This window comes from Taeniopygia guttata, chromosome 7 (genome assembly GCF_048771995.1).
Source record: "Taeniopygia guttata chromosome 7, bTaeGut7.mat, whole genome shotgun sequence".
In the NCBI taxonomy this organism is placed as follows: domain Eukaryota; kingdom Metazoa; phylum Chordata; class Aves; order Passeriformes; family Estrildidae; genus Taeniopygia; species Taeniopygia guttata.
This window is the reverse complement of record NC_133032.1, coordinates 28,534,761-28,547,760: the sequence shown is the minus strand read 5'-3', so window position 1 is coordinate 28,547,760 and position 13,000 is coordinate 28,534,761. Positions and strand designations below refer to the sequence as shown.

The window sequence follows — 13,000 nt, the reverse complement described above, 5'->3', positions numbered from 1 at the left end:
AATTTCATACACATTACAGATTGGTTATTAGAGGGTTGTTCAGCCTGGAGAAGAGAAGACTCTGGGAGACTTCATTGTGACTTTCCAGTACCTAAAGGGGGCTTATGAAAGAGATGGAGAGTGACTTTTCATGTGGACAGATAGTGATAAAAGAAGAAGAAATAGTTCTAAACTAGAAGAGGATAAATTTAGATTAGAAGTTAAAAAGAAATTCTTCCCTCTGAGGGTGGTGGGACTCAGAGAAGCTGTGTCTGCCCCATCACTGGAATTTTTCAAAAGCAGATTGAACAGGGCTTGGAGCAACTTGGTCTAATGGAAGATGTCCCTGCCCATGGCAGGGGCTGGAAAGAGGTGAGCTTTCAGGTCCCTTCCAACTCAAACCACTGGTTTATGATTTTGTTTTATCTTTTATTTCTTAATATCTTGATATCTTTTATTTCCTAAAACTCTTGTTAATGTTACACCTGCAGTGGGTCACCAAGTTTCTCTCCCAAGTGCACTGTGTATGTTCTTTAGACAAGAGTCAGATCTTAGAGATCTTTTTCTCTCTTCAAAGCTGTCATCCTTCAAGGCCTTGTCTTAGGCCTCCTTCCTGAGTGTCATACCCACAGACTGCCTTGAGGAGCAGGGGTTGATAGAGTTAGGAGCTGCTTTGGGGAGGAGAGCTACAAAGGTCACCTGAAGAAGTCTCTTTTCAGTCTTCACATCAAATTTTGTGAATCAAATCTCTGACAGGTTATGGCAGATAAAGTACTTATTAAAAGCAAAATCACTTTTGGCTTCAGATAGCTAATGGAGGAACTCTTTCCCAGAAGGAAGGAGAAATACACATTGTTATGTATCTCAATCTTGGCCATGCTGAGAACAGCTGTGTGTGACAGACCAAGGACATGGAGGGTGAGGTATCTACATCTACACAGCTCTGAAGGAACAGCAACACTGACAAAGAGAGAAAGGGAAAAAAACATCTCTTAGGGGGATGAGAATTCATTTTGAATCTTGGAGGAAACAGCATAATTTGTAAAATGCAAAGAACAGCCTGTGCTGATTATCTGTAGGATCTACAGGATCAATATATGTTTGTTGGTCACTCATATGGGAAAACAGGATGATACCACATAATTCCATCATGTCACACGTTACTTTTTAGTTTATGAAAAAGCTGGAAAATACCACAGGTAATGTTGACAATGGGAGGCCTCTTGTCCAGGCCTGATAGAAACCCTTGTATGGAAAGTCTGTGGCTAAAGTGTATATAAAACTGGTATATTTATGTATTCCTGCTATTCTAACTACATTCTGTGCCTTTTGAGGCAGTGTATGAAATGGTAACATGAGAAACAGTTGTAAAGGATGCTGGAGGCATCTTGTTTCATGCACTAGGCTGTAAAAATATTTCCTTGATTATGTCTCTCCTTGTTTCTGAGCTACAAGGCTGAAGAGTTGCCCTCCTTTATTAATAACAAAAAAAAATTAATTGTGCCTTTCCACACCTAGCAGTGAGGATGCCTTTGATCTAGCCCTTCTCAGAGAATTGTCCTTCCTTGCCCTTTCTGTGTGACAAAGGGTTAATTGTCACATGTGCTTCTGGCAGTGCGGGAGGGTGAACTGCATCCTCTGCTCATCTTTGTTCCCTGGACTGCGCATCAGTGCACTCCAGGCTTCCAGGGGCTGGGCAGAGGAAGCACAGGAATAACCCTCCTTTGGGGAATAGGTTGCTCCTGCTTTGGGAGGGGTTGGGGGTGGCACAGGTGCTGGGGGTGCATGGCATCATGTCAAGCCATGGCTCTGGGCAGGGGGAACCTCTGCGGCATGGCCCGGAAGCGCAGGAGGATGAAGCGATCTGAGAGGAAAGGTAGGGCTTTCATTGCTGCACTTCAGTGCTGGAACAAAGGAGTCATTGGGGGGAGTGGTGGTGCTGTAAATGTCATTTTCAGATGAGGTTTGAACCTCTTTGCTAAGTGCAGCTTCAGTGTTTGCACTTTGGATTCATAAGAAATCCAGTTTGTTGGAAATACTTTGAGCAAGATCCACTTCCCACTGTTTTATTTCACTTGACTTTGAAAGTTTGGAAGGAGAGGACTTTTTAACAAATATGAAACTTCTCTAAAACTGCAGCTTTGTGACTTACACTGTTTTCTAATAGTTCTGCGACATCTCTCAAGTTAATGGGATTTTTTCCATATATGCCATTCGCTGAATCTAAAGTGTTGTTAGCTGCTAAATTTCTCTTTCAAAACATATTTAGGTTTTCTCTCAGTAATGAGAATAAACCAAGGTAACTCTTAAGGTCTTTCACAACTCTTTTTTGCATGCAGTTGATACCTAGGATATTGAAACAGAAGAAATGTAGGTTATCTCTAAGTCATCATGTGCTGTGTACTTGCTATAGCTAACATTTACCTAAAAATCTCTTAAGTAGTATCCTGTGGAAACAAAGACAAGTTCTGTTGAGTTGGCTGCTGCATTTTTGAGTACTTCTGGTGTTCTTTTTATCTTTGGAAATACTCTACAGGAATTAAAGTCTTTAAAACCAGGAGAGGATTAAAAGTGTACTTTTTCCTGGCTCCGCTTAAATTAGCATACATGTAGATACTGTTTTCCCATTTGATATGTCTGGCTTTTAATGCATCTAGGAAAAGAAGGGTGTGCTGCTGTGCAGAATCCCTTGGCTTCAGTGAGTGAATGTAGGTAAGAGCTGAGTGTAGGTTTATTGCTCTGTGTTATGAGCAAAAAGCTCCCCTCTGCTACACCAGCACAGTGCAGTCAAACCCTCAATTTATTTTATCAGTATACCTGAGAGAAAACAGTCCCTGTAGCCATGAAGCTGGGTTCTGCCACAGCCCCATTCCACACAGAACCTGCTGTAAATACACTGACCCAAATCACTTTGTATTTATGGCACTTACTCCTTATTGCTGTTCTTAAAAGTTTTGTTAATCTCTGAACAGCAATTAAACTTTTTCCTTTACTCTTATATTTTTTTTTCCCAAATAAAAGTTTTTTCCAGTGCTGAGAATGTTACTGTAGTTGTGCCCCTTATGCCATAGCAGGATTTTAGGAACGAAACTCGGGAGTTCATCATACATACCTTGGTGTCCAAGGCAGATGCACAGCTTCAGTGAAGTTCTTTTGGAAGGTGTCCTTGCTCAGATGCCACTGACCATTACCCAGCCTCATGTGGTGTCAGTGTCTGTAGGACCTGAGATGTTCCTAGATGTCAGTTGCTCAAAGGATTGTTTACAGGCAGTGAATGTGTTTATTAATGCAGTTTTGCTGCTTGAATAAAAGTTTGGAAAGTCAAATGATTGCAGAAGTAATCAAGCATGCCTTGGCAAGAGAGGAAGCTTTTCTTGTAGTGAGCAGCCTGGGCTCAGAGTCCATTTGGTGAAAACATCTCCCCTCTCTTTCTGAGGGCATAGGTCCTATTTTATATGAAAGGACTTTGAAAAACCTTTTTACTTATTATTAAATCCTCTACCTTTGAAAGCCAGGTGGGGGAAAAAAACCATCCGTGGATTACAGTGGGAGGAAATTTGGAAGATAGATCTGTATACAGAGTACTGAGTTCCTTTTCTCTGCCCAGCTCAGTACTGTCCCCTACACATTATTCATAGAGTTGTAGAATGTTAAGGGATTGAAATGGACCTTTGAGATCATGGAGTCCCAGCTGTGGGCAGGGACACCTCCCACCACACCAGGTTGCTCAAAGCCTTATCCAGCTTAATTTTGAACAGTGCTGGGGTTGGGGCATCCACTACATTGCATACTCTTTCAATATCTGATACATTCTCTTCCAAGTATTTTTGATTTGAAGTGTGTGGTTGTTAGAAATTAGTTGTAATGGAAATCAGTTACTTGTATAAAACACAAAGAGTCTTGTAGTGCCCTCTAGGAGTGAGGGAGGCTTGGCTTTGGGAGGTGGGATGGAAATGCCATCCCTGGAATTGCTCAGGAAACAGATAGACATGGCATTTCATACTTTGGTTCAGTGCACACACTCATATTCAGTCAAAGGGTGAACTTTATCTTGAAGGTCCTGAAGTTAGTGGTTCTGTGACTTATGTTCTTTACCAGAGTGGTCTGCTGGTGCAGTTGTGGGGACTGGAGAGAGGAGCTGAGCACTGCTAACTGTACTCACGCATTTTTTTGTAAGAAAGGATTAGGAAAAAAAGTGATCATTCTTAATATGCCACGAGTAGTCTAACTCTTATACACATGTGGTTGAAGCTTAAAACAGAGAGCTTGGTGTCGTTTGGCTGCAGTAACACTGTAGGATTGCATCTCTTAGATGCCTTAGGGCTCTTCTGTCAACCGTCCTTGGCTGTTTTTCTTCCTCGATTCTTTCAGAATCTGTTTCAGCACAGTTACTGAAATGATTAAAAAAAAAATGCAAGTAGAGTTTCTGTTTGCCTCTGCTTTTAGCAGACAGGAGCTTGCCTTTTCTCTCCTTCAGGATGTGGGGTGAGGTGCTGAGCCCAGGCTGATAACCCCGCTCCTCAGGAGAGTTTATCCATAGTGTGGGGCAGCTGTACAGCTGGGCAGCTCACTTCTAGCTTGGGTTAAACCAGGAATTTGTAAACTCCTTAGTCCTTGAGTACAAAGTGGTGCTGCAGGAGTAACTGGAGCTGCTGTGCTGTGCTAATTAAGGTGATAATTACTTACAAGTCCTGTTGATTACAGTCAACTATTTTCCTGTTACAGTGGAGTGTGCTGATGTGTAATGCAGACTGTCTCGGGTTGGGTACAAGGGGTTATAAGTAGATGGGGTGACATCAGGTGTGTGTTCAGTCCCTCGTGGGGCTCCACAGGGCTCTATCCTTGTCCCTGTGCTCTTCAACATCTTCACAAACAGCCTGGAGGCAGGAATCAAAGGAATACTAAATAAGTTTGCTGCTGGGACTAAACTGAAGGAGATGTTGACTCTGTCAATGCCCTATAGAGAGACCTTGATGAATTTGAGGGCTGGTCAGTCCCCAGCCATAAGAAGTTTAATAACAAGGGCAAGTACTGGATTCTGCACCTGGGGTAGGGCAACCCTGGCTGTGTGTATAGACCAGGACATGAGAGGAATGAGAGGCTGGAGAGCAGTGCTGTGGAAAGGGACCTGTTTGATGGCAAGTTGAGTAGGAGTCAGCAGCTCCTAGCAGCCAGGAGGGACATCAGGCACAGCATCCCCAGCTGGGCAAGGGAGGAGTTTGTCCCACTTTGCTCTGGGCTGGCATGGCCTCACCTTGAGTTCTGGGGACAGGTTTGAGCACTACAATGTAAAAAAGACATGAAGCTATTAGAGATTGTCCAAAGGAGACTGCCAAGAAAGTGAAGAGTCTGGAAGGGAAGCCATAGGAGGAGCAGCTGAGAGCACTTGGCTTGTTCAGCCTGGAGGAGACTCTGGGGAGGCCTTGTTGTGGTCATCATCCCACTCTGGCCTTTGGCAGACTGGGGCTGCGTCTTTCAGTCACTGATGAACATCTCTGTTTTAGGAGGGATCTTTGGTCAGGATTTACCCAAACAGCCCAATGCTAAGCCTGGGCTGCTGCTTTTAAAGGATGTTTAAAAGTTATTAATAATAAATTTTAAACCTAACAAGTTGGTACCTTAAAACCTAAGTATTCCCCTCCCTGTTTTCCAGACAGGAGCCGTCTCTGCCAAGCAAGAAACCAGCAAAGATATTTCACAATGGATGTAGACGATGAAGAAAACATGAGTAAGATGTGTTTATTTGCATAGTAATAAACTCTCTAATAGTTTCTGGAAGTAATTATTTTTTCTCCCAAGCACAGGGGCAACTGCAAAGAAACTTCAGGCGCAGAAATGAAGATACTTTAAAATGCAGTGAAGAAGAGTGAATTGGAGCTTTTGTATTAACAGCATTTTTAGATGCTAATATAGTTATACCTTCTGTATTATACTTTATACCTTATGTTTTTCCTACAGCAGCTGACTAATCAAACTATTTCCCTGTCTTGATTCAGCAATGAAGAAGGGAGGGATGATCTCAGTAATGCCCATGCCAAGGGTAAAGTACCAGTAAGGAGTGAGGGGTGAGATAAAGGGGATGGAGTTGAAGAGTGTAATATAAAGGAGGGAGAGCAGAAGAGGAGAAAGGAAAAAGCAAAGGAGGAGATGGAAAAGCTCTGTGCAGGGCTCACATGGGCTGATTATTCTCTTTAGATGGTGATTGTCCCAACCCTGAGCTACTGAATTATTGAAGTGATTTTAAAGCACAAAAATAGTCAAAGTGATCATCTTGATGTGTACTTGATGCAGTCAAGTGTGTGAGACTGCTAACTCTGAGCTATAATGAAGATCCAATAACTTATGAGAAAACTATTCTTATTGAGCTGCTCTAAAATATTTTTACTGTTATTTGCCTTTCAGCTGTCTCTTTTTTTTTCCCCTGTGACTCAGGGAATTGTTCTGTTGCTGCTGTGCTATGCCTGACTGTAAATAATTGTACATTATGTTATAACAAATGTGTTTCTTTTTCCCCCAAGTGACAGTGGCTAAAGAGTGCATCTGGCAAAGGTGACAAAGCCCAGCAACAGCTTTGGAGCAGAGGAGTTGTAGTTTAGTCTGGAGGAGTTACAGAACAATTTTAGAGGGAGATGAGAAAGTTAGATCATTATGTTACAATAAGCCAATCTAACCTAAAATAAACATCCTTCTCCCCAAAAAACCCAAAACTGTAACGAAAAATATTACCTGAAATAGAATTAATCTTTTTTGCTTAGTGAAACAGTGAACTCAGCTGCAATATGCTTGGTATAATTTTCTTTTCCTTGATATATAAGAAACTACTTCACATGGATATTTTAACTGTTTCTAGATGTGGCTTCCCTACAAAGGCCTTCAAAAAGTGTAATTGGGTAATTCTCATAATATTTTTTTATAAAACATTAATTTTTTCAATAATGGTATAGCTGAGCATGAATAGAAGGTGTCTTCCTGAGCTGTAGAAATATAATCTCTTTATTGGGGCCTTCTTTAATTCTGTGTCATTAAGAAAAGCACTAAATTTTTGTCTGCTTCTGGGCTTTTTTGTGTGTTAATGCTTCAGTATAGGAAATCATTCAAGGAATTTGTTATTTTGTCAGGAGCTTGGCCCCATGGAACTGTTTAGGGAATGCATTTGTATAACTTCAGTTTTGAGATGTTAGAACCTTGGCTGAGCCCAGTTCATATAAAATGCAGGATGACCTTCATCATGAATTTGAAATATTAAATCATCTCATTTGGGGAGGTCAGAAATCAAAATTTAAATTCTTAAGTTCTTCACTTTGATTTGCATGGAGATGTATTTTTTTAACTTTTTAGCTCTCTTTACTTTTATATCTCTTATAATTGTGAAGTATCATGTTAGAAGTTGCCTATTTATTTTTTTATTATTTTATGTAACTACTTTTGGTGAAAGGTTCTTGAAGGAAAGGAAGGTGGGTTATGCAGTCTTTGTAGCCTGAGGTTGCATAACAAGAATTCCTCTGCAGAAACCAGAATTAAGATGATTTTTTTGGTTCAGATGAAATATAAGGCAATGATGATGTCTTACATTAATAAATTAATATCCCTGAGAAAACAGTGTTTCAGACTTCAATTTTTAGTGTTTTCCTTATTTATCCTTTGGTCATAGAGATGCTACAAGATATTTGGGGGAAGAGATGGTTATTTAAAATGTTTTGATTTGTTTTTTGTTTCTTTGGGTGGCTGGTGTGTCTGCAGCACTCTGAACACTTGGAGCACAAGCATGTGACTCTCCTGACCTTTATCTTTGATGTTTTTACTTCTTTTTCTAAAAGATGCTCTGAAGAGAGCATGTGATATCTGTTTGAATCTGTGATTTCTGCTTGTTTTTAAATGAAAAAAATTACTTACTGAGAATTTTCCCAGGCCACTAAGTGAGAGCAGCAGTATAAGGGGTAGCTAGAATAATCTTTTGGTTTAGCTAAGAGTTAAGTTTAATTAATTGTGTTCCAGATCAGACAGAGCGGGGGGAGTGTTGTCTCTCAGCAAGCAGGTAATGGAAGGTCCCCAATGGATAAAGCATCTTAATGGTAGACACTTTTTAATTACAGGGAATAAACCCAAAAATAAACCAGCATGTCCAGATGGAAGATTTATTTCTTTATTGGCATGAAAAATTCCCCATGACTTTTTCCTGCTTTGAGTGTTCTTGGGTTTGTAAGTGCTCAGCTGAAATCTGGAGGGCAGAACTGTCCTTCTGCTGAAGTTGTTGGTGTCAGCTCTGATTTTTTGCTAAGGTGGCCTCCACAGACATAAGTCAAATATCTAGTTGAAGCTGCCACATATTTTTAATTACCCAAAAATACACCAATGAAAAATATCCAGTTTTTAAATTGTGGGTTGTATAAATGTTTAAGAAAACAGGATCTCAATCATCAAGTGTTTATGTATGTGCTAATGCTGCTTTAAAGCCTTAAAGCCTTAAATACACAGCAGATGTGATAGATTTCAAAGGGCTACCTAAAGCATTCTTGAAGCTCCCTAAAGCATTCATCCTTGAAGAATTAAATTTAAAGATTGGAAATATCAGAGATTTCTGTAAAATCATGCACAACATGGGATGTTTAATATTAGAATCATCAAACATTTAAAAAAGAGCAAATAAACCCCAGTAGATGCAGTAAGACTAGCAGGTGGAGGACCAGAGAAAGCAATGGGAGATGTTTTCATGCCATTTTTGATGAAGTGGTGAAGCAACTCAATCAGGACATCATGGATGCCATAGGTTTATGGGATCTTTAAAAGCCATTAGAAAGCATTTTTTGGGGAAAAAAGCACATGTGGCTCCCTGCCATGGTCTCTGGGAGAGCTCAGAGCTGCAAGGCTGCCCTGGGGAGGGTCACTTATGTCCCTGGGAGGACACTTACGAGTCTTACACTGGTGTGGTGCCCTCTCCTTGGATGAGTTGGTGGCCCTGTCACATGTGGGCAACTGGGCAAGGTGCAGAAGAGCCAGGAGGGCCATTCCTAACTTCCCTGGAAGTGTGGCATGCCTGGAAAAGGCATCCAGGGAGGCTGGGCTGGAGGAGCTATTCCATGTAACTCCAAGATTAGAGGTGATGTCTCTGACTTGAACAGGTTATGTTTTGACTGATCTTCCCAAGCACTCAGGTAATCAGAGGGCCTCAGCACTGCTGGGCTGGACAGACTGACAAAAAGGACCAAAAGCACACCTTCACCCTCAAGGGAGGGAGGGACCTTTCCTTGCAATCCAGCAACTCTGTGGGTTGAAACAAGCACAGGTCCTTTTGGTTTGCACAGGAAGTCTTTCAGTTTCCATCACAAACTTGGACTTGGATCAGCTCCACAGTTACCTCCTCTCTGGTCTCTTGGTTTGATTCAGGACCAGCTCCCTGTGTTCTTCCTCTCCAAGTTTCTTCCACCTTGCAGGTTCTCCAAAGGTAACAAAGCCTAGTAGCTCTCAGGCAAGGAGTTGTTTTCTTCCCTTCTCTCTTAATGAGACAAGGTAAGCCTGCAAGTTTATTTCCTGCCCTCTACACGTCCCTCCTCTCTGTCAGGACATCCATTCCCCTGCCTGACAAAGGAGTTCCTCCAGCTGCCATGCCTACATGCAGAAGTTTTTAATGTTCAGCTCAAGTCTGTTCAGCTCCTGTTTTCCTCCTGCAGGCATTGGTAGTGGTTTTCATATAAAAAGAAATTAAACCAGAGGCCATTAATTAGCGTTAAGTCAGTTATTTCTGTTTAGCCTGAAAGTCTTGGTGGTTGGTAGCAAATACCTGGTGCCACCAGTAAGGGCAGTGTTTTGGATGAGATGTAAGAAACTCACTGTAAGGAAAGATTTAAAAATTTCCTCAATGTCCTTAGATTCTTCCACCATAAATGCATGTTTTTATAAAGAATATATGCATGAACACTGTGTATTGACAGTTGTGGCCCTATAGCCTTCATTCTCCAGGCAGTATATTTGTTGCTGGACAAGAGATTAAATATAAACTTGATTAAATGTAGTAGATTTCTAGCAATGAAATGCTTCAGACTTTTGACTCTTGACAGAATTTAATTGACTTAATTGTATTTGTTGTGCTGCTGTGATTTAACAAAATGTCTTCCTACTTTGGCTTTTTCTTTTGATATTTTGTTTTTTTCCTTCCTTTTTTTCTCTTCGAGCACCGAAAGGAGTAACCTATCGAGCTTTTGCTGGAGGATGTTATAAATGAAAATTTAGTAACCATTCCATCAGCTTTGTAACCTGGGTGAAGTGATGTGTGCATGGTAGGGGATTCTTAGGGAAGACTGAAAGCGTGACTTGAATTTGTCACTCTGAAGGAGAGCTTCCACCTGGTTTGCTCTAATTTCAATGGTCATTTACTACCTTGAGTCAGTGTAGATGTAATGAAGATATATTAAAGTTTTGGAAAAAGAGAGTTAAAAATACTTGATCTATTACATTTGCCTTTTCATTCACAAATGCCAGTAGAAAGCACAAATAGTTAATTTCCTTAGTTTCTTTATCAGGGTGAAAATTAGGTCTTTGAACTTATAGCAAATTCAATTCCTTATGTATAGCTCTGACATATCATTGCCCCAACTTACATTTTAGAAACAAATCATTAAATTAATGTTATATTGTCTTCCCTGCCCTCTCATTAAAATATTATCACAGTGAGTGTGCAGCTTTTGTCACACTTCTATTTGTCACACATAGCCTTAGAGAGGATCTCTAGTGATTGTGGGGTTTGTAACTCCATGACAGCAGTTTCCTTGACAAGGAATTAGGTTTTAAATGATGAATTAGAGATTTTTTTTTAATAGAAGGCTGTGTTGAAATTATGGTCTTGTGGTCCTGCTGGCTCAGTGGGCAGCTGTAGTTCCTGACAAAATTGGAATAAGATTAAATGAATGATTAGAAAAGGCATAAAAAAATCACTGAATTTGAAAAATATGGAATAGCTAAAGAGAAACAAAAGTATTCAATCACTCTTAATCGTGGTGCCTACCAAAGAGTTGCCTAATTTTTCATTGCTCTGAACAAAGGTTTTATTTACCTAGTTTTTCAATTTAAGCAACTAAAATCACCGCGGGGTCAAAAGTAATGTGACTAAACTGATAATTAAATAGAATTAAATATCTAGCTCAGAGTTGTGGTCTTAGGCATCCATTTTTATTTACTAATGGTAGTTGTTTGTTTTGTGGGCATATGTTGCTATAGCTTATATTGTTGATTTAAAGATTTTTTGAGGCTAAATATAACTTAGAAGTAAAAGTTTTGTTCCAGCATAATTAAAATTAAGAAAAAAGTTGTAGTGATTTTTTGCTGTGCAGTTGTATCAAGTGTGTGGTTTGAAGATTGAGTGTGTTTTTTCTTGAATTATTGAGAGGTTGTGTTACATTATCATCTCCAGTTGCATTGCAAAAATATTTTAACCTGTGAGCACACATCACTTAACCAGTTACAAAGAGAGATAAAGGAATCTATAAATTTTGCATTTACAAGATCCTGCACCGAAGGCATTGTAAGTTACTCTTTCTGGGCACCGCAGGTTCGAGCAGCACCGACATTAAAGAAAACCGCAATGTGGACAACGTTCCTCCCAAGGACAGCGCCGGGCAGGGCCTTGGCGAGGGCACCCCGCTCTCCAACGGCGGTGGCAGCAGCAGCAGGAAGAGACCTCTGGAGGAGGGCAACAATGGCCACTCCAAATTTCGCCCCAAGAAGAGGAAGAAAACGCCCGGCCCCGTTCTGCCAAAGAACGCCCTGATGCAGCTTAACGAGATTAAACCCGGTTTACAATACAAACTCCTCTCCCAGACGGGGCCAGTCCACGCCCCCATGTTTGTGATGGCGGTGGAAGTCAATGGGCAGGTGTTTGAGGGGTCTGGCCCGACAAAAAAGAAAGCCAAGCTTCACGCTGCCGAAAAGGCTCTGCGCTCCTTCGTCCAGTTCCCCAACGCCTCGGAAGCCCATCTGGCCATGGGCAGGACTCTGTCGGTCAACACAGACTTCACATCTGACCAAGCTGATTTCCCTGACACCCTTTTCAACGGCTTCGAGACGCCAGTTCCTTCTGACGCTTCCTTCTACCTGGGGTCCAACGGGGACGGCTCCTTTGGCTCCGGCGGGGACTACGGGTTGCCATCGTCTGCCGTAGCCAGCAGCCTCTCCCAGTCGCCGCTGCCCCCACCCTCCCCCTACCCCACGGCCAGCGGGAAGAACCCCGTCATGATCCTCAACGAGCTGCGGCCCGGGCTGAAGTACGAGTTCCTCTCGGAGAGCGGAGAGAGCCATGCCAAGAACTTCATCATGGCTGTGGCAGTGGATGGGCAGACTTTCGAAGGCTCGGGAAGGAACAAAAAGCTGGCAAAAGCTCGGGCTGCTCAGTCAGCCCTGGCATCCCTGTTTAACATGCAGCTGGACCAGACTCCGTCTCGCCAGCCCATTCCCAGTGAGGGGCTCCAGTTACACTTGCCACAGGTAAGAAACCCTTTGGGTGTCGTGGATTGGTTTGGGTAATGACCAAGAGGAGTCAAATTGTGTATTGCATCAGTTTGAGCAGCATTTCTACTTCTGTAGCTATGTATGTGTATATAGATATGTGTATATGTATATCTGTATTAGGTGATTTATACAGTTACAGCTTCTGACAGTTTGTATTCTCTTGCACAGAGAAGAGGCTTTGTTTCTGATGGTTTCAACCTTGACCATGTTGTATAAGGGAGCGCCAGTGCCAGCTTGAATTACAGTTTGTGCTGGAGAAAGATTGAATCACATCTTGCTTGTCTCAGGCAGCAAGACTTAGATGGAGTTCCAGTGAGAATTACTGCTTTAAGTGAAGTTATTATTTGATACAGCAGTTTTTAGCAGAGAAGAAAATCATTCTCTCCTGCCAACAGAAATTGTTGCAAGTGAAGGTCAGATTAAGTGAGGCTGTTGCAACTGCCACTGATTTCCATGTGCATGTATCCAGGATGTGTGATTAAATGGCTCTCATCTGAAGAGTTGTGCTGTAGGCAAATGAATT

At 41.6% G+C, this 13,000-nt stretch overlaps 1 protein-coding gene across 2 annotated transcripts in view; it reads left to right on the top strand.

Moving 5' to 3' along the window:
- ADARB1 (adenosine deaminase RNA specific B1) overlaps positions 1–13,000 on the top strand; it is a 58,930-nt gene that overhangs the window by 19,617 nt on the left and 26,313 nt on the right. For both annotated transcript variants that reach the window (XM_030277910.4, XM_072931622.1), the window contains exons 3-4: positions 5,633–5,707; positions 11,522–12,453. In XM_030277910.4, the coding sequence (XP_030133770.3) occupies positions 5,680–5,707; positions 11,522–12,453 (960 nt within the window). In that variant the 5' untranslated portion in view covers positions 5,633–5,679. The remainder of the gene's footprint in view (positions 1–5,632; positions 5,708–11,521; positions 12,454–13,000) is intronic.